Source organism: Rosa rugosa, chromosome 1, assembly GCF_958449725.1.
Source record: "Rosa rugosa chromosome 1, drRosRugo1.1, whole genome shotgun sequence".
Lineage (NCBI taxonomy): Eukaryota > Viridiplantae > Streptophyta > Magnoliopsida > Rosales > Rosaceae > Rosa > Rosa rugosa.
The window spans coordinates 33,751,789-33,777,249 of NC_084820.1; the positions used below are offsets into that span (position 1 = coordinate 33,751,789).

The following is a 25,461-nucleotide window of genomic DNA, read 5'->3' on the forward strand; positions in this document are numbered from 1 at the left end:
GTAAAGCTCAGCAATTAGAGCCAAGAATAAGCAACCAAAAACCACACTCAAACCAAGTCCTACACTACTCAAAGATTTCATCTTTGTCTCCAAATCTCATCAGAAAACCACTAATATCACCTTTAAAGACTCCAGCTTTTTTCACCCAAGCATATTATCAAACAACCAAGATGGTATCATCCAAAACATACAATGCTCATAGTTTTGGGGTACAGAACATTATTTAGAGCCATATCAAACAAGGGAAATGCAGAAAAATACATCTGAAACAAGAATTAGCACACAATTAGAAGAAACCCAATACCCCTCTATGGTTCTCCGCCGAGCTCCACTCGAAGATTCTCATATGGGTACACTTTTGGGGCAAACAGAATTTTGGACGCCTTGTTCCAGAACATGGTGGCGAGGATGAACCCAGTGACCACAACGGCGCCGAGCCGGATTCTGAACAGCTCTGACATTCGTCTCGAGTTTTTCATGGAGCGTTTCGCGATTTCGATCCAGATGGGGTTGGCGAAGGTGGGGACCATGGAGTTGGGGCTGGCGTCGTTGTTGGTGGCGCCGGAGACGAGCTTGCCTCGAGAAATGCCGGCGGAGATGGCTTCTTGGAGAGGAACCACGTGTAACATCCCGTATCTTAATTCACCGGTTTACTAGTCATTTGGACAGTAAACGACAATTTGATATACTTTTACTCTTTTTCGGTAACTTTAGTGGCCCTAAAAGTTGACTTTTTGATCGGGTCAAAATTTGAGAAAAGCTTCATTCATGGAAGTCGTGGAGGACGTTAAACCGAGCCCGTGCATATGTGGTACGTAAAAATCGAAGTTCGTATGCGTAAGTTATAGCCTAAATACTAAAGTTACTGTTCACAGTAACTTTCTATATATATAGAAAGTTACCAGGGTAAGTTTCCATTTTGGGAAACCTACCCCCTACCTCGACTTTCTCTCTTCCTTTCCCTCTTTCCCCACGTCGGCCTCTCTCCTTCTCCCCTTCGTTTTGCCGCCGTCCGGCCACCAATCGGCGAGCCCAGGGTGACGGTCGACTCCTGATAGGAGCATTTTAAAGTGGTATTTTAATAGTTAATTCCTCACATTTTGCTTAGTTAATTCCTTAACGAATCGATTTTTAACTCAATTTCTATTTTCTTAGGTACATTGGAGTAAATGATGGTGAAATGAGCATTAGGTCCACACTTACCTATAAATGGTGGAGAAAAATGGAAATGTACTAAAATGTCAATTTTACACATTTTCCTACTCCGGCTAGGAAAAACCAAGCCAAGCAAGGAAGAAGGAGCGGCCGCCGGACCAAATGAACTTCAAATGAGCTGAAACTTTCCAGATCCATTCTACACATCCTAAGGATCATTTCTTATGAAGAGTGCCAGAGCTATAATTGAGTGGAAGGCCTTCAAACAATCAGCCCAATTTTCTACAGAAGCAAAAAACTGAAAAACTGGACCTGTAAGAGGTCCAGCAGCATTTTCGGCCCAACCACATGGAATAAAAATCTGAAATTTTACCAGGGTGATCTACACTCATAATGGAACATTTTTTATGAAGAGGTCATAGTGAAATTGGGAATGCTTGTTGGAGAAATAATTGAAGGAATAAAGGGGCAGAAACTGATCTAAAAACAGCTCAACACCACATGTTCAAGTTTCCTACCCACATGAAGAAAGCTAGATGCTTTTCTCTTTTTCCTTGGATATATTTTTCTGCTCCAATAGATCATCATCACTTCCATACTTCTACACCTTCATGCCTTGCTTTCATTTCATCATTACTCCATCTTTTCCATATTTTACAAACCACTTTCATTATTTTTCTTCCATTTATCATTTCACTCTTCTTTTTCTTCCCTATATAAACACCTTCTCCTCTCACTCTAAACACATTCCTTCATCCATTTCATCTTCTTTGTCTCTCCATTTCCATTCCATTTTTCTCTCCATTCTCTAGTTGCAAAATTCTGCGTTTTCAAGTAAGAAGAAGAAGAAGAAGAAGGAGCCGGGAATACCATATCCTCCATCGTCCACCTTGAAGGCTTGCTTCCAAGATTCAAGATTTCAACGTTTCAAGCACTCCATCTCCATCTCCAACTCACGGTGTAATTCATTCTTTTTCCTTATTTAATTTCGTAGGAATTTGTTTCTAGTTAACAATAACATTAAGGGCAAAGTTTAAGCCCAATTTCTATGTTTGAATAAAAATTGTGATTTCTTTATGTTGATTTTTATGTTGCTTATGTGAGATTGCTTAATTGATTTTGGATTATGGAAAACTTTTATATGTATGTGTTCTTTGATGGCCAACTTAGGATATATGCATGTAATTGGTGCTAGATTTAAGTAGTAAAGGCTTTGGACAAAAGTCGAAATCAATTAAGGAGGATTGCAAATAGATGGACTTTTTCATACTAGGTTGTGCACTTTGGTTGACATCCTTTCTTTGTTCTTCATGCATTGAATGTGTTCTTGATTAGCTAGTTTTCTAGACTATGATTGCATGTTCAATAGGTTTAATTTAGGTGCTTTCACTTAGATTAAATATTCAAGGAAAGTAAAATATGGGAAATCATTTGCTTCGAATGTTTCACATGGTCAACTTATTTCTCATGACATAGATAATCAACTATAGGAATTGTAATTGGATTTCATTCATATGATTGTAGTTTTGATCTTTGTTTCTTGTGTTCCACCCTTGTATATGTGTTTTTACACTTTCTTTATTTCATTTAATTTTAATTCCAATTCTATAATCTCAAAACCCCCCTTTTTATATTAACTTGTATATATTTTTATTCTTTATTTTATTTTTGTACATAATACTTTTTACTTTATTATTTTAATTCTTTATTTGTTTTTGACAATGACAGGTGTACCCTCAATCCCCGGAATAGAACGATCCCTATTTGCTTATACTACTAACGATGTTTTCAGGGTTAAATTATGCGCTTGCTTTGAGCGTATCAATTTTTGGCGCCGTTGCCGGGGATTGAAAAATCACTTGTTTTTGTTTATAATTGTTGTATATAAACTGTTTGATACTTAGTTTAAATTAACTAGGTTGTTTTTTTTTTATTGTTGAATACGAATTTAATTGTAGGTTGTAAATTAAAGAAGGAATAGGTGAAGTCGTGTTTATTAATATTGGCCTAAACCCCTTATTGGTACCTAGTTCAGGTCCCTTAAGGTTGAGGGCGGCCTTTATTAACATTCATTGAACTGTCTAACACACTTAGGACCTTTTACATCCTAGTAAGAATATCCTATGTGAGATGGTGTCTAGGAAGGGGACAACGTTCATGACGGGTTTTTGAATCCAGAAGTGCTTATAAATGGGCTTAGCTCATGCCAAAATGGATTTTTCCTCTCGTGTTCACCCTCCCCTACCTGGCCATTTCAGTAAGGTTGCCCAACGGATGTAGGAGGGACTTTGTGTCTAGACGACTATACTTGGGCCGCACGTCCACTTGATTTACCGCTTGGAATTAGATTTGATATCAATAATGTTTATAACAAAAGAAATACTTGTGCATACTCTTTACGTGTAAATTATTTTGTTGTTTCACACTTTATACTTGTAAAAATACTTTTTACGTTTTATACTCACTTGTGTACTTAACTTGTGTCTTATGTACAAAATACTTGTTAATTATACTTGTAGTTTGTAATTCATAGTTACTTGTTTATTTTTTTTTGTATTTCTTTGTTAATATTAAGTTACTAACTTTATTTAATGTAGGTACCGTCTGGCTGCAAGACGTAAAATACAAGCGCTGCTTGGGAGGCAACCCAATTCAGAATATAATCAGATTTGCTTTCTCTTCCCCTTTTACTCCTCCATTTTCTTTTTGTTTTAGTAGTTATTTTCGTAAATTCCATCCCTATATGCTTACTTATTTCATTGCATGCTTTTAATTGATTACATTGAGGATAATGCAATATTTAAGTGTGGGGGAAGGGATTTATATTTTTGTCTTTCATTTTGAATCCTATAAATATTTTTGTCTTTCTTTTTGAGTCCTATAAATATTTTTGAGTCCTATATTTTAAAAAAAAATAATAATAAAAAAAAATAATAATAATAAAAAAAAAATATATATATATATATATATAAAAATAAAAAAAAAATAAAATGCATTCATTCAGTCTTATTAAATTCCAGCTATTTACAAAAAAAAAAAAAAAAAAAAAAAAAAATAATAATAATAATAATAATACTCTATACTAAGCCATGTCTGCATCTCTGTAGGAGTTGAGGCTGAGCTCAAGGGAAATGTGAGAGCCACCGCCATAACCGCTACCTCTCTCGGAAGTAGTCTTCATGATGCCCAAGATGTCCTCACCATGCATGGGGAACAATGGAAGGGTTTCAATCTCCTGGTGATCTCCTCCTCGTTGTTGCAGGGATGTTTGTCCTCCTGTTGTGCCAAAAGAGTTGTACTGGTATTAGTGTTGAAGTGTGAGGAAGAATATGAAACAAAATTTAAATCAAGAAATCCTTCATTACCAGTAGAATCGGTGGAACCAAAGTTGAGATTAATGGATCTACCATCATCAGTAGAACTAGTGGACCCAAAATTGATGTCAATGGATCCACCAGCTGGCCCAAAATTGATGTCGATGGATCCACCAGCACCAGTAGAACCAGCTGGCCCAAAATTGAGATCAATGGATCCACCAGTACCAGGAGAACTAGTTCCCATGGGCACTTGAGCAGCCTGATTGCACCTCTTCATCTGCTTCTCTCGAGCCCTGACATTCTGGAACCAAAAATAAATGTTCTTGCCCTCAACATGTCCATACTGGTTCAGCTGGAGACAGATCTCGTGAATATGCTCTGTAGTTGGGCACGTAACTCCCTTGTCGTAGTAAAGATCCTTGAGGATCCTTATTTGATCTGGAGTAGGAACCCACCTGGCACGGCTTCGCCAGAAATCTGTGTTGGCACTACTCCCGGCTGCTTGGTTGTTTCCTCCATCCTCGATTTGTTGCTGGGTTTGTAGCTCCATCAGTTGCAGAGTTCGTGGTTCCATGGTGATGGGTTGAGGGGATGTGAAGATCGAAGAGTAAAGTTGTCGAGTGTTTGAAGGAGTTGTTGTTAAAGGGATTAAGGATGATGATGGTGTGTTGGAGATCTGAAAGTTCAGAGGAAAGATGGGATTGAATCAACTAGATGGGAGAGAAGATCAGAAGAGAAGGATTGAATCGAAGAAGAAATATTTTGAGTTTTGAAAGAAGAGGAAAGCTGAAGAGTTGGGAGAGAGGGGCTGGAACTCAGGAGAGATTTTCGTTCCTTTGGAGTGAACAGTTGCGCCCTCAGAATGCACCTATTTATAGAGCGAGGTGAGCAGATCTCCACCGTTGGATGGACGATTCCTGTGATTCATTCTACGCGTTGGATTAAAGTCGCCCTGAAACCCGGAAAAGTTGTTGGCGCGTGGAGAGCGTGTAAGGGGACCGAGGGAATCTCGAGGCGCTGTGGCAGACAGCTGTAGCCGAAAGCAGATTTGACTGCCGTAAATCACGGAAGGGATAAGCCGTGACACAAGTGGGCCGTACTTGGGCCTGTCTCGGATCAAGGCATCACTGTAGCTGTGGGTGGAGGCCTGATGGGCCGAGTTTCAGAAACAGTTTTGGACATGATGGGCCGAGTTTCTGAAACAGTTTTGGATGAGTTGGGCTGGGTTTCTGCAACAGTCTTGGATGTTTTGTGCCGAATTGTTGAAACAGTTGGTTTAAATAAAAGGATTGGTATGGATAATAACGTGAGCAGCCGTGCTCGAGTGGTTGAGTGTAAAGTTCGTGTACAAGAGGTCTGAGGTTCGAACCTCGCCTCTCGTTTATTTTTATTATGTTCGTTTATGACATAATAAGTATAAAATTTGTACACATTATATTAAGCACAGCTTGTGCTCCAGTGGTTGGGGACAAAGGTTTCGTGTAGCAGGTTAAGGTTTCGAACCTTGCCTCCCCCGTTTTTTTTTTTTTTTATTTATGTCACTCCATCAGAACCCTCCTCCGAAGGCTGAAACCAGCAAGAAGGCTGCCACTCGCCCGCATACCGCTCCTCCAAAGGAGTAAATGGAGGTACAAGTCTAGGCTGAAAGACTTTAAACATTAAGCGCTGCATGGGAGGCAACCCATTTCAACCGTAGCTGTGGAGGAGCCATCAACGCAGATTTGCTCTCTTAAACTCTATCTCCTCTATTACTATTTTCTGATTGTATCTTTGTTATTTGCGTTTTTAGTTTTTGTTTTTAGGTTTTCTTGAGTTAATCATTCCATTCACATGATAATTGTTCATTGCATGCTCTAACTTGTTTAACATTGAGGACAATGTATGATTTAAGTGTGGGGGGAAGGATTAATGCTTGTAGTTAGTTTTTGTCATAAAAAGAAAACAAAACAAAAAAATCGAAAAATGTCAGAAATATAAAAAATTTCGTTGCTTTTGTTTTTGTTTTGAGTCTTAGGATGCCTTTCAACTGTCTGGGATGATTCTATATCTCTGAAATCATGACTAAAAGAGGATCACAACATTGAGATGATTTTAAACATGGTATTCTTTGGTTAATTGAGATATATGAAAAATGTGTGCCTTGTAGTGGATATGGATTGCATGACCTTGGTACAGAATATGAGCATGTTAAGATGAGTTGTGATTCATAAAGCCATGTGAGATAATTGAACCATGTCCCTTTTTCTTGGAGTGAAATGAAAAATATATTCTTAATTTCTTGGCGATGTTTTGATGATCTCATTATTCTTTCATCTTGATTGACTGCTTGCCATAGATTAAGTTTAATGGACTAGAGAATGCTAGAATTCGCTCTTGTGCTTGTTGAGACGTGATATCAATACATGGCCCTGATTCTGGAAGGGATAGAGGTTCTCTAGGAATTACCACCATTGCCAAATAAACTTGTGTCCCCATTTGTGCCCGTCGTGGGACCCCCCTAGATAAGCCCCTTTGAGCCTACATTAAGCCTTTTCGTTCATCACCCTTAAAATCCTTAACCATGAAGCTTAGTATAGTTACAACCCTACCCTTTGTTCTAAGGACTTAGTGGAGCTATCTTTTGAGACATACTACATGGGTTTGGTGCTAAGGATGAAGATTGAGAAGAGGTGAAAGTTCAAGTGTGGGGATAGACTTGTCCATAAAGAAAAAGATATGTTGAAGCCGTGAAAAATGAAAAGAAAAGAGAAAAATTGTGTACGGCTAAAAAGAAAAAGAAAGAAAAAAAATATATGTTTATGAACTTTCATCCCCCATACTTAGTGATTTTGGAGTTTGCTTTGAATTGAAGGCCCACTACAGAAAAATTTGGCCTTTGTCCATTTCACTAGAGTTCAAGGGAAGTTTATATTGAAGATTGGGCCCAACATGAAGACATTTGGCCCTCTTATATTACCTCTATGGGGAAGTGACGTTTTTGCAATGCCTTGGTGAAATATTTCGAGATCTCTACATCTGCATGAGCTCTGCTAGGTTTTTAGGATACTTTGACATTCCATACCTTTCATTTCTGAAAACTTTGAGCCTTAGCCCCATTAGAACCCTTTGAGAAGACCTTCTTGATCCTTAAGATGGGACAGCCTTTGATGTGGAAATGAGTTACAAGAGTTGAACCTATGGCTTGGGTCCATTCGTGCAAGTAGTTGATATCCTTCATGAGATCTTTTGAAAAAAATTATATTCACAAAGTGCTTTTCGTTTCTTATATATGTGAGCTATTTGACTGCCTTAAAATATGTTCTCTCACATATAAATGAGTGATTATAAGCTTTTAAGCATTGCCTTGATCTGAGAGAAGAAAGAGTGGATATACCTTGTGAGGATATGAATCGTACTTGTCTGAAGCATGCTAAGCTAAACCCCAATCACCATTATTACAACCAAGTCCTACTTGTGTATGTGTGGATCATATGTTTTAATTAACTCTCGAATGCTTAACATTGATTCTTGATTGAGTGCTAATCTTGGTGTTGTGAAAGTATGAGATTTCTGAGACAATATGTTAAAGGGCAATAGAGGTCTTTGTGATGTCAACATCTTGGTCTTTGTCTTTGAATTTACTCTTTTATGTGTGACATTTTTTTTTTCTTTGTGTTTTGCTTTGTGTTTTACGTTTTTGGTTTCTTTGAGTCTTTGTGTTTTTGTTTCCATACTTAGTCATTTTTTTTTCGTTGGTTTCTTTGTTTTGTGTCATAGTCTTTTTGGTTTGTTAGTTTTTGATTTTGCTAAGGGACTAGCAAAAGCTAAGTGTGGGGGAATTTGATAGGAGCATTTTAAAGTGGTATTTTAATAGTTAATTCCTCACATTTTGCTTAGTTAATTCCTTAACGAATCGATTTTTAACTCAATTTCTATTTTCTTAGGTACATTGGAGTAAATGATGGTGAAATGAGCATTAGGTCCACACTTACCTATAAATGGTGGAGAAAAATGGAAATGTACTAAAATGTCAATTTTACACATTTTCCTACTCCGGCTAGGAAAAACCAAGCCAAGCAAGGAAGAAGGAGCGGCCGCCGGACCAAATGAACTTCAAATGAGCTGAAACTTTCCAGATCCATTCTACACATCCTAAGGATCATTTCTTATGAAGAGTGCCAGAGCTATAATTGAGTGGAAGGCCTTCAAACAATCAGCCCAATTTTCTACAGAAGCAAAAAACTGAAAAACTGGACCTGTAAGAGGTCCAGCAGCATTTTCGGCCCAACCACATGGAATAAAAATCTGAAATTTTACCAGGGTGATCTACACTCATAATGGAACATTTTTTATGAAGAGGTCATAGTGAAATTGGGAATGCTTGTTGGAGAAATAATTGAAGGAATAAAGGGGCAGAAACTGATCTAAAAACAGCTCAACACCACATGTTCAAGTTTCCTACCCACATGAAGAAAGCTAGATGCTTTTCTCTTTTTCCTTGGATATATTTTTCTGCTCCAATAGATCATCATCACTTCCATACTTCTACACCTTCATGCCTTGCTTTCATTTCATCATTACTCCATCTTTTCCATATTTTACAAACCACTTTCATTATTTTTCTTCCATTTATCATTTCACTCTTCTTTTTCTTCCCTATATAAACACCTTCTCCTCTCACTCTAAACACATTCCTTCATCCATTTCATCTTCTTTGTCTCTCCATTTCCATTCCATTTTTCTCTCCATTCTCTAGTTGCAAAATTCTGCGTTTTCAAGTAAGAAGAAGAAGAAGAAGAAGGAGCCGGGAATACCATATCCTCCATCGTCCACCTTGAAGGCTTGCTTCCAAGATTCAAGATTTCAACGTTTCAAGCACTCCATCTCCATCTCCAACTCACGGTGTAATTCATTCTTTTTCCTTATTTAATTTCGTAGGAATTTGTTTCTAGTTAACAATAACATTAAGGGCAAAGTTTAAGCCCAATTTCTATGTTTGAATAAAAATTGTGATTTCTTTATGTTGATTTTTATGTTGCTTATGTGAGATTGCTTAATTGATTTTGGATTATGGAAAACTTTTATATGTATGTGTTCTTTGATGGCCAACTTAGGATATATGCATGTAATTGGTGCTAGATTTAAGTAGTAAAGGCTTTGGACAAAAGTCGAAATCAATTAAGGAGGATTGCAAATAGATGGACTTTTTCATACTAGGTTGTGCACTTTGGTTGACATCCTTTCTTTGTTCTTCATGCATTGAATGTGTTCTTGATTAGCTAGTTTTCTAGACTATGATTGCATGTTCAATAGGTTTAATTTAGGTGCTTTCACTTAGATTAAATATTCAAGGAAAGTAAAATATGGGAAATCATTTGCTTCGAATGTTTCACATGGTCAACTTATTTCTCATGACATAGATAATCAACTATAGGAATTGTAATTGGATTTCATTCATATGATTGTAGTTTTGATCTTTGTTTCTTGTGTTCCACCCTTGTATATGTGTTTTTACACTTTCTTTATTTCATTTAATTTTAATTCCAATTCTATAATCTCAAAACCCCCCTTTTTATATTAACTTGTATATATTTTTATTCTTTATTTTATTTTTGTACATAATACTTTTTACTTTATTATTTTAATTCTTTATTTGTTTTTGACAATGACAGGTGTACCCTCAATCCCCGGAATAGAACGATCCCTATTTGCTTATACTACTAACGATGTTTTCAGGGTTAAATTATGCGCTTGCTTTGAGCGTATCAACTCCTCTCTTCCTCTCCTATACGCCTTTGGTCGTGGGTCGTCGTGATTTGGCCGGAGAAGCTCGAATTCAAGCCAAGAAGATTACTGTAGCAGTTTGTTATTTCCGGCGATATCTTCCAATTCCGGCCATCTCCGGCCACCAAACCGGCGTCGAAGGTGCGGTTTTCTCCAAGGATCATTTTCCCCCTAGCCTTGAGCCACGATTTGCAGTAAGGGAGAATCAAGGAGAAACCCAATTCTAGGGTTTTGAATTTTCTGGAAATTTTTCACCGGCCGAATTGGAGCTCTTTAAGGTAAAATTGGAACTTGTTGTAGTTGAGAAAAGTGTTAGGCTTGATGAGTAGGTGTTGCTTCCAAAATTTGGTGGCCAGTGGCGCGTGGGCCCCACGTGCCGCCACTGTGGGTGGCGCGTAAGGCAGGTTTTGGCTTCGGTTTTTAGCCTATTAAATTCTATAATTGCTGTAGAGCTTGAATATGTGATGTTGGTGAAGATTGGAGAAGTTTTGAATCGATTCCAAATTTTTCAAAATTTAGGATTTCGATTATCGAATTACGAGAATCCGACCGTCGGATATCTCTCAGTTCTGCCTTGGAACCTTTAAATTAACGAATTGGTATTAGTGGTATAATTTGGGTTGAATCCGAGAAGAATCAGAGAGATGTTATATGAGGATTCGATTTTGAGAATCGTATTTAATTAGAATAGTTATTCACAAAATATAATTGTGTACAGGGCGACGTACCGAGCTATTGCTCGATGAAGGAACTCGTATGCGTGATCGTCGGAATAGTACTGTGAGTGGACTTTTGTTTTAAATAATGATGCATGCAATTATTTTGAAATTATTGATTTATTTAATTATCGTTTTAATTATCGAGCATGATATTTTGTCTTGGATTATAATTTGACATTGATTTTTCATGAGTTTCGGATATGAACTTATTATGCTCGGATTTAGATTTATGAGTTGTTTTTGAGAGTATGAATTGATTTTCAGAAATTGATTATAATTATTATTTGAAATTCTGATATTGTGATTTTCAATGAATTCTTTTCCGAGGTGATTTCCGGAATTTCATATATATTTTCATTCGTCGATTTGAGATTTCTGAAAGATTTTCGAAATGGGATTTCGATGGAATTATTTGTTGTTTATTTATAGACTTTCGGTTTTGGCATTGGGAATGCCTCGATGATGATTTTGGAATTGGTTTTGTTTCGAATTATGGAGATACTCTTGGCGTGTGGGACACGTCGTTGGAAATTCATTTGCGAGAGTTGGGGAAGCCTTATGTATTTATGGATTTATGGTTATCGGATTTTCCTTTTGCCATACTGTGGGTGACTATTATCATTGCTAGCATTGATCTTCCGCCTTTGTGGCGAGGTGATGTGATCACCGAAGCCCGTCCGCCTTTGTGGCGTTGGTTACTGTCTTTGTGACAGTAATGCTGAAGCCCAGTATCCTAATCGCTACACATAGTGGCGTGTGGGTATATAACGGGAATATATGGGAGTACTTTAGCCTGGGAGGCTATCACCCGAGCCTGAGTGGCTTATTCGTATGGCTATCATCTTCCCCTACTCATTATATTATTGCTGGGCTAGCGGGGTCTAGTCCGATTCCCTTAACCAGCGGGGCTGGTCTTATTTTCATGAGTATCAGAGTTCTTTCCTCTTTGCTTGGTTGTGGCTAGCGGGGCTAGTCGGTTTTCTTGAGCTGAACTAAAATTGTTGTGTTTCTTTAAATTGTTGCATGCATCGGGTTTTTAAAGAGATAAATGTGGGAAAGTATGAAATCTTTTTTTTTTAATTGTTTATTTTTGTCTACTCACGCTAACGTTTTCATGTACTTTCCCCTGGGCCCTTCGGTTTCAATGCCCAGTTTGCAGGCGAAATTAGTTGAGGTCGGGCGTACATGGAGTCGAGGCATAGCCAACAGCATTGCTTCCGCGTACTCATTCTATTTCTGTTTTCTTTGTTACCTAGTGGATTAGTATTGCTCTGATAACCTATGGGATTAATATTGTTTTTGGGTTGAGACTGATATTTGTGAAATTGGAGTTGTGATTTGGGGAGCAGATGGCTCCAGGAGATTAAGGATGGATGATTTAGAAGTGTAAATGTTTTCCTACAGGTTTTGGGTAGCCTACTTTTAGGGGAAGTTCCGCCAAATTTTTGGTAGAATTTATTCTAAAGTGGGCCCCGCAAGGCCACTTCGGATTTCAGGGTGAAATCCGGGGGCGGGTCCTGTCACCACGTGTCGTATGTCGGTGGCGGAGCGGTAGTGAGCGCTGTGCCAGGACGTGTTGAACTCGACGAGGGATTGGGTCCCGCCGGGGGAGCCTTCCAGTTCTCGGATCAGGTCCAGAGCGAACTCGGTTTTGTTTTCGGAGTCCGGTACGGGCCAACCGAAGTCGGCGAAGTACGAGGGAAGCTGAGCTGGAGAGCCGCTGAAAATGGTTTGGCCGCGGCTGAGGAAGAGGAGCCGGTCCAGCAGGCCCAAGATTCCATCTACAGAGAGAGAGAGAGAGAGAGATTTGAGCGCAGAGGATTTTAGTGAGAAATGGGAATGTCATGGCTTCGGTGGAGGAGAAAAAGAGGATGGAGAAGAAGAACAATGGTGAAGCTGCAGAGAGAAAGGAGAGTCAAGAATTTCAGAGAAGATGAACAGTAAAATGACGAAAATATCCTTCAAAAGTTAACTCTGTTAACGATTTTACTGTTGCTAGGTACGGAAATTGGGTCGGGGCCAAAACTTCAGGTACCATTATGAGGTTTTTTAAAGTATAGGTATGAAAATTAATAGTCTAGAAAAGTTCAGACACTGTTTGGACGATTTTCCCTGTAAATTAAGGACTATGCTGAAGAGACGAATGAAGATCATCATCATTTATTCCCGTCCGTGGTTCCCATCACTAGGACGTTAATATATGCGTGTAGGAGAAAAAAATAAGTAATATAAGACTACGTTGACTAATTAACCTAATAAGTCGAAGAAAAAAATAAGTAATGATATATGAATAATAAGAGAAAACTAATCAGCCAAAATGTTACACAAAAAATAAAGTAATAAACTAATGACATAATTTATTTCATATCTAATTTACAAAAGAAACATGTGTGTATGTATCATCTTAACAATACCATTGAAAGTGAGCTTAATTAGCTAGAAAGATTAAAAAAAACAAAAAATTAGATGAAAGCAGAGGCAGAGGCAGAGGATGATAGTGGGAAGATAGGTCTAAGACAAAATGGATGAGTGTCACCTATTGAGAGCTGTTTTTTTTTTTTTTTGTGAATAGCTTCTTCATTTTTTGAGTGGGAAAGAATCCATCAAAATCTTTTGGGAAGTGGTTGGATTGTTTTTGAGTTTTGATATGTATAAAAAGCACTATAGAATCCATCAAAATCTCTTGGGAAGTGGTTGGATTGTTTTTGAGTTTTGATATGTATAAAAAGCACTATAAAATCCTCCAAAATCCAGCATTTAATGAAATTCTTAAAAATCCGTATACTTTTAAATATATGCAGATTTGAATGGATAATTCTAAATCTTAATTGAATACATCAAGATTTTAAAGGATTATTTAAAATCTCAATTGAATACCCATAGACTTTCAAAATACAAAAAAATCTTATAGACTCTTAAATGAATACACCCCCCTTAGTTTATTAATTAATTTAAAGTTATTGGTTGTTTGAAGGTTTACTTACGGGATGTCAAAAATTATGGTTTCGCATCAATATCTTCTCTTTCAAGTGAGGATGTTAGTTTATTCATTTCTGAACTTAGTTGTAATCTGTTAGTGTGTGATGTTTATGGTTATAATTGCAATTTATTGAAATTTCTTTCCATAATTTGTAAATTTTTTAATATTTTCATAATATCGGATAATTTGATTGATACGAGGAAGAAAGTTTTCCAGTTCAAAATTCAACCAGAGATGGTCTAAAGAGTCGTTCCCCTAAGCCATATGTACTCTTAGATCCTTAGTCCACTGCAACCTCAAAACACTCTCACCACACCACTATGATTATTTTTCTGCAGACTTCTCCTCTCTGTATCCCACATCCACCCCCATAGCCCAAACTCATGCGCCTCCCAAACTGCCAGGTCAAACCTATATGTTTGGAGGAATGAATCAATTTCTAGAAAAGGACCTCTCTCTTTGAAGTTCTGTTGGTATATAGATCATGGATGCCATTTTCTTGTTATAAACTTACAAGACCTGTGTGCGGTAACAATTAGTAAACCTTTCAATTAGTGAATGTGAATGTGGAAATGGTGACATTGAATTGAATGTAAATAGTCTGGAGGCCCCGTTCTCCTTCTCCCCTCGTAGGAAATTACTATAGTAAAGAATTTATCTGTGCAGTATCAGAGTGGAGAAAAAAGAAATGCATTGAATCACATTTTGGAAGAGTTCAATAAGTTCTACGGAATGGGGAGTAAAATGCATCCCAGGTGAGGTGTAGATAGCCGCATCTTCGACTTATTAATGATGAAAAACAACAAAAGGACCCTTGCTTCAAAATTGTATAGATGGTAATGAAGTAGCAAAGATAAAGTAGAAAAGTTTTGCTTCAATGCACAGGGTTCCTACTAGTCGAATTACACTAGAATCAGAACTATTTCAATTACTGTGTCAAAGCCTAGGCTAAATCTAATAGATCGAGCAGATATGCAACGATGCTGTGCTAGTCTCCATTCCACATGTTAGTCCAGTCTCATTCTGAAGCATAAATACAGCAAGCAATGGATCTTGCATGACAAATTTCCATTACTAGTTTAACTCTACTTCAAAGGATTCCAGTATTCAAATGTCCTTGATTTAATATATTATTTCATTGTGTAAGATAATATTCTTCATCAAACTCCTTCCTAGCATTTTTATAAGAGTTGAATCAATTTTCCTCTACCAACTGTAATCGTAAGGATGTGAGGTGATGGGTGAAGAGGTCATTTACAACACAATGGCCTGTGGATTTGATTCACTAACCTCCAGCCGCAAAGATCTCCAAGCATTCTTGCATCTTTCCCACTTCTCCTGCAGATGAGCCAACAATGCCTCCGCCCATTCTTCTTTGCTCCCTCCCATGCTTAGACCGTAAGGCACCGAGAAACTATTCAACCATTAACAAAAGCAGATGCTAGTCAGGACGCTTATGATAATCTTCAACATATATCATCATAGTTTCTAGCATGGTGGTCTAACTGTTATAAGTGGTTGTCCAAAAATTTAGTAATCAATAACTTCTGTACAATCTGTTCTATTTTACCACGATTTTTCGGTACAAGCTTTCTCTGAGTTCAATTATTTGGACTAATTGTCCGCATTGAAGTAAGGCTTTCCCAGTTTGTATTCTAAATGTTCTTTTTGGTGGCAGTACATCAAATCTCTCTGTGAAAAATTAAAACTAACATCTTAATGATACATCTGAATTTGGCAATTATTTACGGTAGTATAAGTTTGATATATAAAGAAAAGTCTGATATGTAATTTCCCAAATTTGAAATACGCTGACGACACCGAACACACAAGTGAGCACACTGATATAGTTTCTGCGTGAAAAAAGTTATGCAGACACGTTATGCAAGTTTACAAATATCCTCATACTCAACAGCTTTAAGCACCCTACCATCATAGACGCCCTTCTCTATCTGCACCTTAGCACAAAACTTATCCGTGTCCACTGCCAGCAACCTCGCATTCGATCCTCTGTACGCGCCATTCACTATCTTCACAAGGCACCCAATTTGAGGAATCACCGTCTCAAGCTCCTGCTGATCAACTCTCAAGACATGTTTGCTTTCAAGCATTTCAATCTCCCCAACATACTTGTCAATTACTTTCTTCACAAGCCCTTTTTGCTTATAGTAACCCTTCTCCGCCAAAGCTTTACTCATAACTTTCACAATGATCCCCTCACACACCCAATAGTCCTTCCTATTAACCCTCTCTTTCTTCCTCTCCTCTTCCCTCATCAACTCCTCCAATGCCAAACCCCCTGCACCACCAGTACCACTACCATTACCACCCCCGGTTTTCGACTTCTTACTCTTCCTCTCATCCTCCACCTCCTCAAACACCAATTTCAAACTCTCCCCTTTCTCCCCCTTCTCTTTCTTCAATCCCCCAAGCGCAAACCCGATTTTCACACCACTCTCCACTTTCAACTCCCTACTCACCTCCTCACCACCGTGACCCTCTACATTATCCGCATTCGGCATTGACTGATAAACCCTCTCAATCTGCTTCTTAATCTCCCTCTCCTGCTTCTCCTCCTCCGCCAAATCGGCCTTCACTCTCTTCATCTTCTCCCTCTCCTTAAACAGAGTCTCCGAATCCCTATCAATATAAGTAATGAACCACCCCTTCGGCGTCTCCTCCACCTTACACTTGCCGGTCCTCCCCAAATGCTTCACAAACTCCGTCAGCGTGGCCCACTCCGTCGAGTTCATGTGCACGTGGTGGCGGTCATTGATGTACTCGTTGTAAATGACGGTGGCGGCGATGCGGCTGAAGCGGTGGCTGCGCTTCATGTGCTCCAAGAAACTGGTCTCGAACTCCTCAGAGTAGCCCTCGACGACGCGGTTGGGGTTCTCGCCAAAGATGAGCATCTGGCGCTGGTGGCTCTCGCTCATGCAGTGGCACTTGAAGCCGTTTTCGTCACGGCATTGCTTCTGGCACATCTGGCAGTACCACCGGAGCTTCTGCAGCCCCTTGGCTTTGATTCGGTTCGCGATTGCCTTGGGTGTGAGGAAGTCGTTCTTCCCCATGGTGAAATTGGATTTTGACTAGAAAGCGTGCCCGCGCTTTGCTGCGGATAGGGTATCTGATAGTGAAAGTTGAAATGGGTCACAATATGCTCTCAAGCTGCTTGACATTCACAGATTCGTCAAACCTGGATAATCAACCAGAGAATCAGACTTGTAGAAAATGTGAATCAGATATGTTATCAGTGGAGGTATGATGAACTGTGAATGTATATTTGTTTTGCCAATTGAAATGTAGAATGTTGCCAAGAAATAAAATAAAGTGAGATGTGTCTGCTGCCTACCGTGATAATTTAACTGCTGAAATTTGCACGTTAGAATTGAAAATTGCTTTTTGTCAGCAGGAAACACAATACTTACATATATGAATGGATCCTCTCTGAAAAGTCCGTATGCAGAGAAAAGAAAGACTCATCAAGAAGGTTTCAAGAGAAAGATAGAATGGCATGAACTCGATGCTCCTTGTCTTGATCACTAATTTCTGAAATAATGGATATATGTTAAATCACATGTGTGGTAAATGTGAAATTAAAGCAACACAGAAATTGCAGTGTGAAAGCACGTTAAAAGTGATATGTTTGGATGAACTTACTACTATAAACAGCCGTGAAGTAAACATTGAGATAAGTGAAAAAACACATATCTGATAAATGTTTGCCTTCCATCATAGTGTAAAACTCTTAAGCTCACAAAGACTATTAATCCAAACATCCTAAGAGAGACCCAGATTACATGCAACGAAATAATCTAATAGACAGAACCAAGGAATTCAGAAAAAGTAAATGAAACCCAGTAAATATCACACATGACCAATCAATCTGTACATGAAAGAATCATCATCATTATGACAAATAGCTGGAAATTCAATGATGTAAAAGATTGAAACTCTGCAATGTTCTGAAATTTAGAGTAGAAAGAATTGAGTACCTGAAAGGAGTCAAGAGAAGTGAGACCAAAATGCTTTGGCTTTTTGATAAGTTGAATGCTTTTAGGGAGTACACAACATCTGTGAGGAAAGCAAGGTGAAGATGAACAGGAAAAACATGGAGGAACATAAAAACACTAACAGTATTCACTATTGGTTCCAACATCATTGGCATCCAAATTTGTGTGCCCATAAAAATAATAGCATTTAGGTACCGGGTTTTGCATCAAATTCAGAAGTAAAGCATTGTTAAGAGAACATAATAGCTATTGATCTTGAAAGTTCTAAACAATCAATTACGCTTTGTGCAAAACAAAAAAATCAACCAATTACACAATATCAAAAACAACAATCTAAACAAAAGAGTACCAGCAATCTAAATACACAGACAACAACTCCAGTGGCAACATGATCTTTCAAATATCAAAGACCAGGAAGATAATAAGGGAGAACTGGCATGGGTTTCACTCTGATTGTATGTACAATATTGCATTGTACAGTTGGCATCACATTGGACAACTCTGATATGGATAGTCAAAATTATCTTATGTAATACTTACTGTATTGCCACTAATGCATGCATACTATATTGAATTTCTTATCCAAACTATTCCAACAGACATAAAATCTAATCCAATTAAAGCAAAGCATAGCAATGTGAGAGGGAGAACAACAAAAAGCTCAGAAAGAGAAAGTCACCTGAGAGTCGAAACCGGTGGTGTTGTTAACGATGCTTGAATTCTCTTCTGCTTCTTCTTCTTGTCGTCTAACAATCTTTGTGGTGTAAAAGTATTGCAAACTTGAGCACTCCCTTTACGTGGCTTTGAGGTGGACCTGGAATGTAAAGAACATGAGGCTCAGTAGAAGCCATTTAGGTCTCCTGTGTATATATATGGTTGAAGTACTTGCAAAAAACTTGATTATTTATACTGCTAGCTAAACTGCCTTTCTAATGATATACTTTTGATGGGGCAAGAGACTTAAATGATTACTCTAGACTGAAATACAAACTCCAGCAATATACAAATATCGAGAGACTACCCCAGCAACGTATCAATGTTTACTTCAAATATTTGTATCAGAATTATTGTTTCAATCATAAACACAACACTAACTCAAAAAAAAAAAACATGATATAAATTGATCTCTGTCCTAAGCGAAAGATTAACCGATAGATCAATACAAATGAATGAATGTAAAGTACGAAAACAAAGTTTGAAATTGACGAATTTTTAGAAACAAAATCGGATTAGAGAGTCTCAGATCAATATTAATGAAAGATTGCAAATGACAAAAGTGTAGCGTGAAATCGATTGATTTTTGAAAGAGAGAATAAGATCGGTGATACTGGAAAACAAAAGGAGGTTTATGATGTTTGATCAAATAGAAAGCGAAAGTTTACCCGGCTTTGACCAATGCTTCCCGAAAGAAGTAAAGACTTGGTTCTTTGGTTTTTAATAGAACCTACAAAATGAAAACAAAAAAATTATCAGCACTCCAAAACAAAGAAAACACTGAAAAAATCAAAACCCATATTTGCTCAAAGCCAATGTCTTGCAATCACCCAAAATCAAAACCTCACCTCGAACCTCTTCCAATCAATCACTCAAATCCCACACTCCAGAACAAATAATACCCCTAAAACATCAAAAACGCACATCAATTGATAGCCAACCCCAATAAAAAATCAAAGGAAAACCAAAAAACATAGAAAGGAATAAAACAATACAGTGAATGATAAACCTTTTAAAATTTACAAAAACAACGACCCACTATGTATTCAAACAGATCTCATACCTTTGTTCTTCATATAATAATTCACTAATATATAGAAGTACACTAGTTACTGATCCCGCGCTTTGCTGCGGGTAGTGTAACTACTTTTTAGTCATTTAACATTTATCAATTGCTTTATTTCTAATTGAACAAACAACAAAAATCAAATTGCTTTATTTCTAATTGAACAAACAACAAAAATCAAATGAAGTTCACAGTTTCAAAACAGTAACAATCCAAATAGCGAAACCAATTCAAAACAAAATTGAAAAGAAACGAAACCAAAATAAAAAAGGAATGCAGGTTGAGTATTGTTCTTCACTTTTTCACACTTTAATACCAACAGTAATCAAGTTAGAAGTTTAGAAGAGTAAATTACTTGATGCTCTGCTCTCTTCCCGTATATGTAAATCCACTTAAACGACTATGTTTGAAAAGTTAAATAAACTTCAGGGACGTAATAACAGTATATACTGAATTTCCTGTGGTGATTTTAAACATTAGCCATATCCAGCATCATCTTGTATCAATCCAATTTTGATGAGAAGAATAGCATCGAGTTGGTCCACTTTTTATTTAATTTTGTTTAAATATCAGATTCTTTTATTTAATGGAAGTTAATGAGATGTTTCTTTCCTGATCCATAAGTTTCTCTGAAGTTTCCAATACTCTGTTTGTAATGGTATGCTATACATACATTATATCGAAACTAAACAAACAAAAATAAACTGAAGTACATTATTGTTGACTGAAAAATGTAAAGAATTAATTATGTATGCACCAATTACCTTCACAGGTGGTGATCATGCCTCTGAACTTTACAACCATTAAGTTAATGTTCTTAGTTTTCCCCTCTCAATATTCTTAGATGTGTATTTACAGTGTAAGTGTACAACTCAAAATTTAGCACCTCAGAATAATTGCTTCAGCTGCTATTCTAGCCTGATAGTTAAGGTAAACCTTCACCTATTTGAAAGTCAATCTTTAATCACAGATTAATAAGACCGATCCAATTGTTTTAAGATTAGTATCACATGATCAGTCAATGAGATCATCCAACTCTATATAGCATCCTATCCTTTCCTAGGTTTATCCATTTGAACATTTTCACACTAAGTCAAATTTGAAAATTAATCCTTAAGCTGCCAAAAAACACAACCAAGAGATCATCATTTAGTCATCACATTGTTACATAGCCATTTGTAGACTTTGAACAAAACTGCACAATATCTCTAAACATTAACAAACAATGTCCAAGAACAGCCAAATAACTTCTATTTATTTCGTTAATTAGATTTCTATACGGCCATCCAATCGCATCAGATTATTTTGTTTAATGAAAGTTAATGAGATCTTTCTTTCCAAATCCGTAATTTTCTTTGAAATTTCTAATACTCTGTTTCTAGCGCTCACGTATATACAGTATATATTCAAACTGACCAACCAGAAAGAAAAAAAGAACATAAAAGGAATCGAAAATTTTTAAACCAAAAAAAAAAAAAAAAAAACTGAAATCTCTATCTTCTAATTTTTTCAATCAACCATCAAAATCGCAAAGTGCAGGACAAACAAAGTACTCAAAAGATCACAATCTGTATCAGTCAAAAGGCAAAGTCCAGAACATGATCCTAAACTCAAAACTATAACCAAAATTGGAGAAACCAAAACCTAAACTCAAATTCAACTTAGAAGACGTGACTTGAATGAATAACATGACTAAACTTGACAAAGATTGCCTCTTTGGAAACACATTCCTAATAAAATTTTTGACACACTGTAGATTGCAGATAGTGAAAATCTTTGCTTCTTACAGTAGTAACAATTAATATGCTGCTGCTGCTTATAATATCATATTACCAAATATATATATATAATCCCACCATCACATCCCTATACGTTCTCATTATGATCGTCATATAACACCAAAGTTGATACAAAGTTGTTAAGTTACCAAAATTGATAAAACCATTCCACTCAAATACCTATATCTCTAACCCCAGCACAAACAAAACTAAAAGAAGAAGAACACAAGAGCAAAAAACACAAATTTCCGAACCTGCAATCCCTACTCTCCAAACCAAACTCATATCTATTACTCCTCTTCTTCCTCTACCATTTGAACACACCACTGAACCACATTTGGAAAAAAATTATATTGCTATTACAATACTTAAAGGCCTCGGCAGATAGCCAACTCTTCAATTAAGCATAAACAGAACAAACTCAGAATCAAAACTCTGAAATTACAGAATCAAATTCAATCACCCAAAAAAAAACCCCAATTCAGTAACCCTAACCGTAAAAGCTAATAAAACTCAATTCCCAATTTCCGAAACCCAGAGTCAATAACAACATGAATCAAAAGAGAAAACAAAAACCCCAACAAAAACGAAAAAAACATAGAAATCTGGGAAACAATACCTTCGATACAAAACGCTTTCTCTCCACCGATCTGAATCTTGCAGACAGATTCGACACTCTCGCAGCAAAATGAAATCACCACGAACGAAATCTACGTGTATTTGACTTGATTATAGAACGATGGCATCCCGTAAATCAGAGGAACATAAGGGCAAAAGAGTCACTCCACTTTGTGCACACTGATGAACAGGAAACCGGGCAACTCTCAGATTGTATAATATCTTGGTGTGATAAATGAGAAATCCATATAGAACAGTTTTGGCTTTAGTGTTTGCATATATTTTCGATTACACTAAAAAACTTCTCTCTAGCACCTATTCAACAAAAAAAAAAAAAAAAATCTCTAGCACCGCCGAGAATATCCAAAAAAGAAAAATGCTATTACATATGAGTTGAATACGGATATGTAATCAATATGATATGAAGTGATATATGAAGATTCACAAGGTAATTCCCTGCGCGATACCGCGGGTTTGTTTGTTTGCTTGATAAGTTTTATGCATTTATTGTACATTTACATATTTCAAAAGCTGATATTTTTACCAAATTTGTATAATTACATATCATAAAAGTGGAAATCCTAAGTAAAAGTTAAGCCCGACTTATTTATTTACAATTTCAAAAAATTGGTAAAAAACCGCTAGAAATTGCACCATACAAAAGCTTATGACCTCAAACTTGAACTTCAAAACGCTGTCCAACCTGTCCAGATAAAATAAAAGGTAATTAGTATTTCGTTCAACATGTATTATTGCCTGTATCAAAGCATTACTATGAAGAAAAATTGTTTCACAAATAGCGTTCCAATATTGATAAAACGTATATGTAATCTGGCATTTTTTTTAATACAATCATTCATTATATGCCATATATCACAGCAAAGATAAAATACAAATGCTATGATATAATTTATCAAGTGCAATAAACGAACTACAAACTAAACCCGCGTATGATCATAATCTATTTAGGTATATAGTGACAACGAACACTAACCAATACCATGGAAGACTACATACAGATTTCCTCTATATATTAAATTACTCAACCTACAGACCTCAATATGACCACTTTTTTTTTTTATTCCGAAACAAAGAAAATCTAAAAATTGAGATCCACATTCATATTTTCATACAGCCAACAAAAGACCATGATAGGGTGTTAAGCCTATAACAGAAGAAGTTTATCTAATTTTGGTACCATCTGCTATTGCAAACTAATGCTGTACTCTGAAAAACAGCGTTTTTGTGGTACCAATCTTTTTTTTTTTTTTTTTTTTAGGAATTTCATATTTCCCCTTTATTTCTCTCTTTCTGTTTTTAGAAATTTATCGAACACATCAATCACTTGGGCCTTGATACTGTCATTTATCTGTCTGTGCACTCATGTGTATGTTTGACAATATAGTAAAGTTGAGTGTTTGGAATTTTTTTTTATAGAAACCTATATTCCATTTGGATCAGTGACCAATTTCTGCTTCTCATTACAATATTGTCATTACATCCTGACCAAGAGAACCAATTCGTAAAATAAACATTAAAAAACAAACCCAGCAACTGTTCAAGATAAAAAAGAACAAAGAATGCAAAAAAAAAAAAAAAATGCATTAATGGGAAATATCTATTAGCAATCTGGAAAACTTCCTTCAAATCATAACCAACAAAAAGAAATTCAATCACTGATTGGTCAGAAGCTCAAATATACACACAGACATATACATATACATATACATATACAGAAGAAAAAACATAAGATATGCCTGAGAGAGGTTAGAACACTTGCGCTTGCCGGGATTTTACAACCGAGTCAATGAAATGCCAAGTCTCCTCCTCAAATAAGATCTAATGAGATGAGCAAAAATAAATAAATGATGGTGTAACAGATGCAAGGTGAAATGACTGAAGCTGCAGATGTAAAGGTAAAAGTAAGACGTGTGAGCTCAAAGTAAAGGTAAGACGTGTGATGAATCTCATTAATGGCTTCAGACCTTAAACTTAACGTATATAAGCACATTTGTTCAAATATTTGTATCAGAACTTCCAATTAGGAACTATACAGATATTTTGGCATCTTGTGTGAATTCATGTGATAAGTACTGATCTCTTGTAGTTATGTACTTATGTACCTATTGATAAATTTGTGATATATGTACTTATATCCAAATTCATGTTATTTAGTTGTATATTATGCCTTCTATTTTTTTTACTTCCGAATACTAAACCCTAAAACTTAAAAAGGCAGATCAAATTCCAACAACAGCTATACAAACAGAACATGCCTTCTATTGACTTATTTTCTGGATGTACTCTTGATGCAGATTGTAATATGGGGTTTAGGCTCTTTGTCCCCCCCTTGTATTCGTCGGTTTCATTTATGAAGGCCTGAGGGCAGCCACATCGGCCCTTGTTTCAAAAAAAAAAAAAAAATACAAACAGAACATGCTTCAACCAATGCTTGGAATAATTGCTATGTCTCAATATGATGGGCTTATAAATACTCAAAGAGCACTTTCTAAGCTTTGTTAAGATATTAGGCCAGAAAAGGCTAATGTAGATAGTGTAGATATTTGTATGTGTAGGGTCAAGTCATAGGTGATTGGGAATCTCCTTTCTGCAAGCAATAATATGTTCCAAAGTTTTTAGATGACAGAAAGCAACTATAGTTTGCATCACCTTCCTGACTTGCCCATACTTCATAATGTTTTCACCAGCGATTTGAGATAAACAATCAGTGCCGTACTGTTTTCATTCCATATTAATTAAAAGACAAAAAAAAAATCTTTTCTCTGGACTTTGGACTCCAGTTGAATTGCAGGTAAAGTTTGCAAGCATGTGATGTTACCTGAGCCATTTTTACTCATCTTTTTTTTTTAACAGGGATAGCAGGTCCATGGAGAACTGAGAGGGCAAAGTAGAATATACACATAATCATCAATAACACAGAAAAAGGATGAAGCAAAAACAACCAGTCAATGATCTCTGTTTGCAGAATAGAGAGAGACACGTACACTCATTGAATAAAAGCTTTAAAGGGAAGGTAAAGTTTGCTGCTCTCAAATCAAAACCCTGAGCCGAAAACATACCAAGTGAGTTCCGATTTTCTCGATGCTTGAAGCAATGGTGAAAACTCTTGCTGTGTTGTAACAAGAGGGTGAGTTTGGAGGTGGACCGGCCTGTGGAGACAAAACCCGACCCGGAATTGGAATTGGAATCGGAATCGGAATCTCCAATGAAGACGCGGTTGGAGGAAGAGCCACAGTTGAGGAGGCAGATGGAAGAACAGAGAGAGCAAAAACAGTCGGGGTCCGGGAGGCCAAAAAGGGGAGGAGGGGCGTAAAAAA

At 36.8% G+C, this 25,461-nt stretch overlaps 1 protein-coding gene across 6 annotated transcripts; it reads right to left on the minus strand.

Moving 5' to 3' along the window:
* Positions 1-14,801: 14,801 nt before the first annotated feature.
* LOC133724717 (KIN17-like protein) lies at positions 14,802-25,404 on the minus strand. 6 transcript variants are annotated; one of them, XM_062151547.1, is made up of 10 exons: positions 25,204-25,404; positions 22,796-22,826; positions 22,125-22,303; positions 19,510-19,565; positions 19,330-19,391; positions 18,627-18,761; positions 17,930-18,008; positions 17,363-17,483; positions 15,865-17,130; positions 14,802-15,348 (listed from the first exon to the last, which is right to left on the minus strand). In XM_062151547.1, the coding sequence occupies exons 9-10, from the start codon at positions 17,003-17,005 to the stop codon at positions 15,326-15,328; spliced, it is 1,164 nt and encodes a 387-aa protein (XP_062007531.1). In that variant the 5' UTR covers positions 17,006-17,130; positions 17,363-17,483; positions 17,930-18,008; positions 18,627-18,761; positions 19,330-19,391; positions 19,510-19,565; positions 22,125-22,303; positions 22,796-22,826; positions 25,204-25,404; the 3' UTR covers positions 14,802-15,325. The 6 variants fall into 6 exon arrangements, with proteins under 6 accessions (XP_062007531.1, XP_062007526.1, XP_062007527.1 ...); XM_062151542.1 differs by lacking the exon at positions 14,802-15,348 and having other exon boundaries at positions 15,655-17,130; XM_062151543.1 differs by lacking the exon at positions 14,802-15,348 and having other exon boundaries at positions 15,655-17,130; positions 22,783-22,826.
* Between the last annotated feature and the right edge of the window lie 57 nt (positions 25,405-25,461).

Bases quoted from the DNA above. Each gene is read 5' to 3' on its own strand.
- LOC133724717 (XM_062151545.1), bottom strand. From the start codon at position 17,005: ATGGGGAAGAACGACTTCCTCACACCCAAGGCAATCGCGAACCGAATC.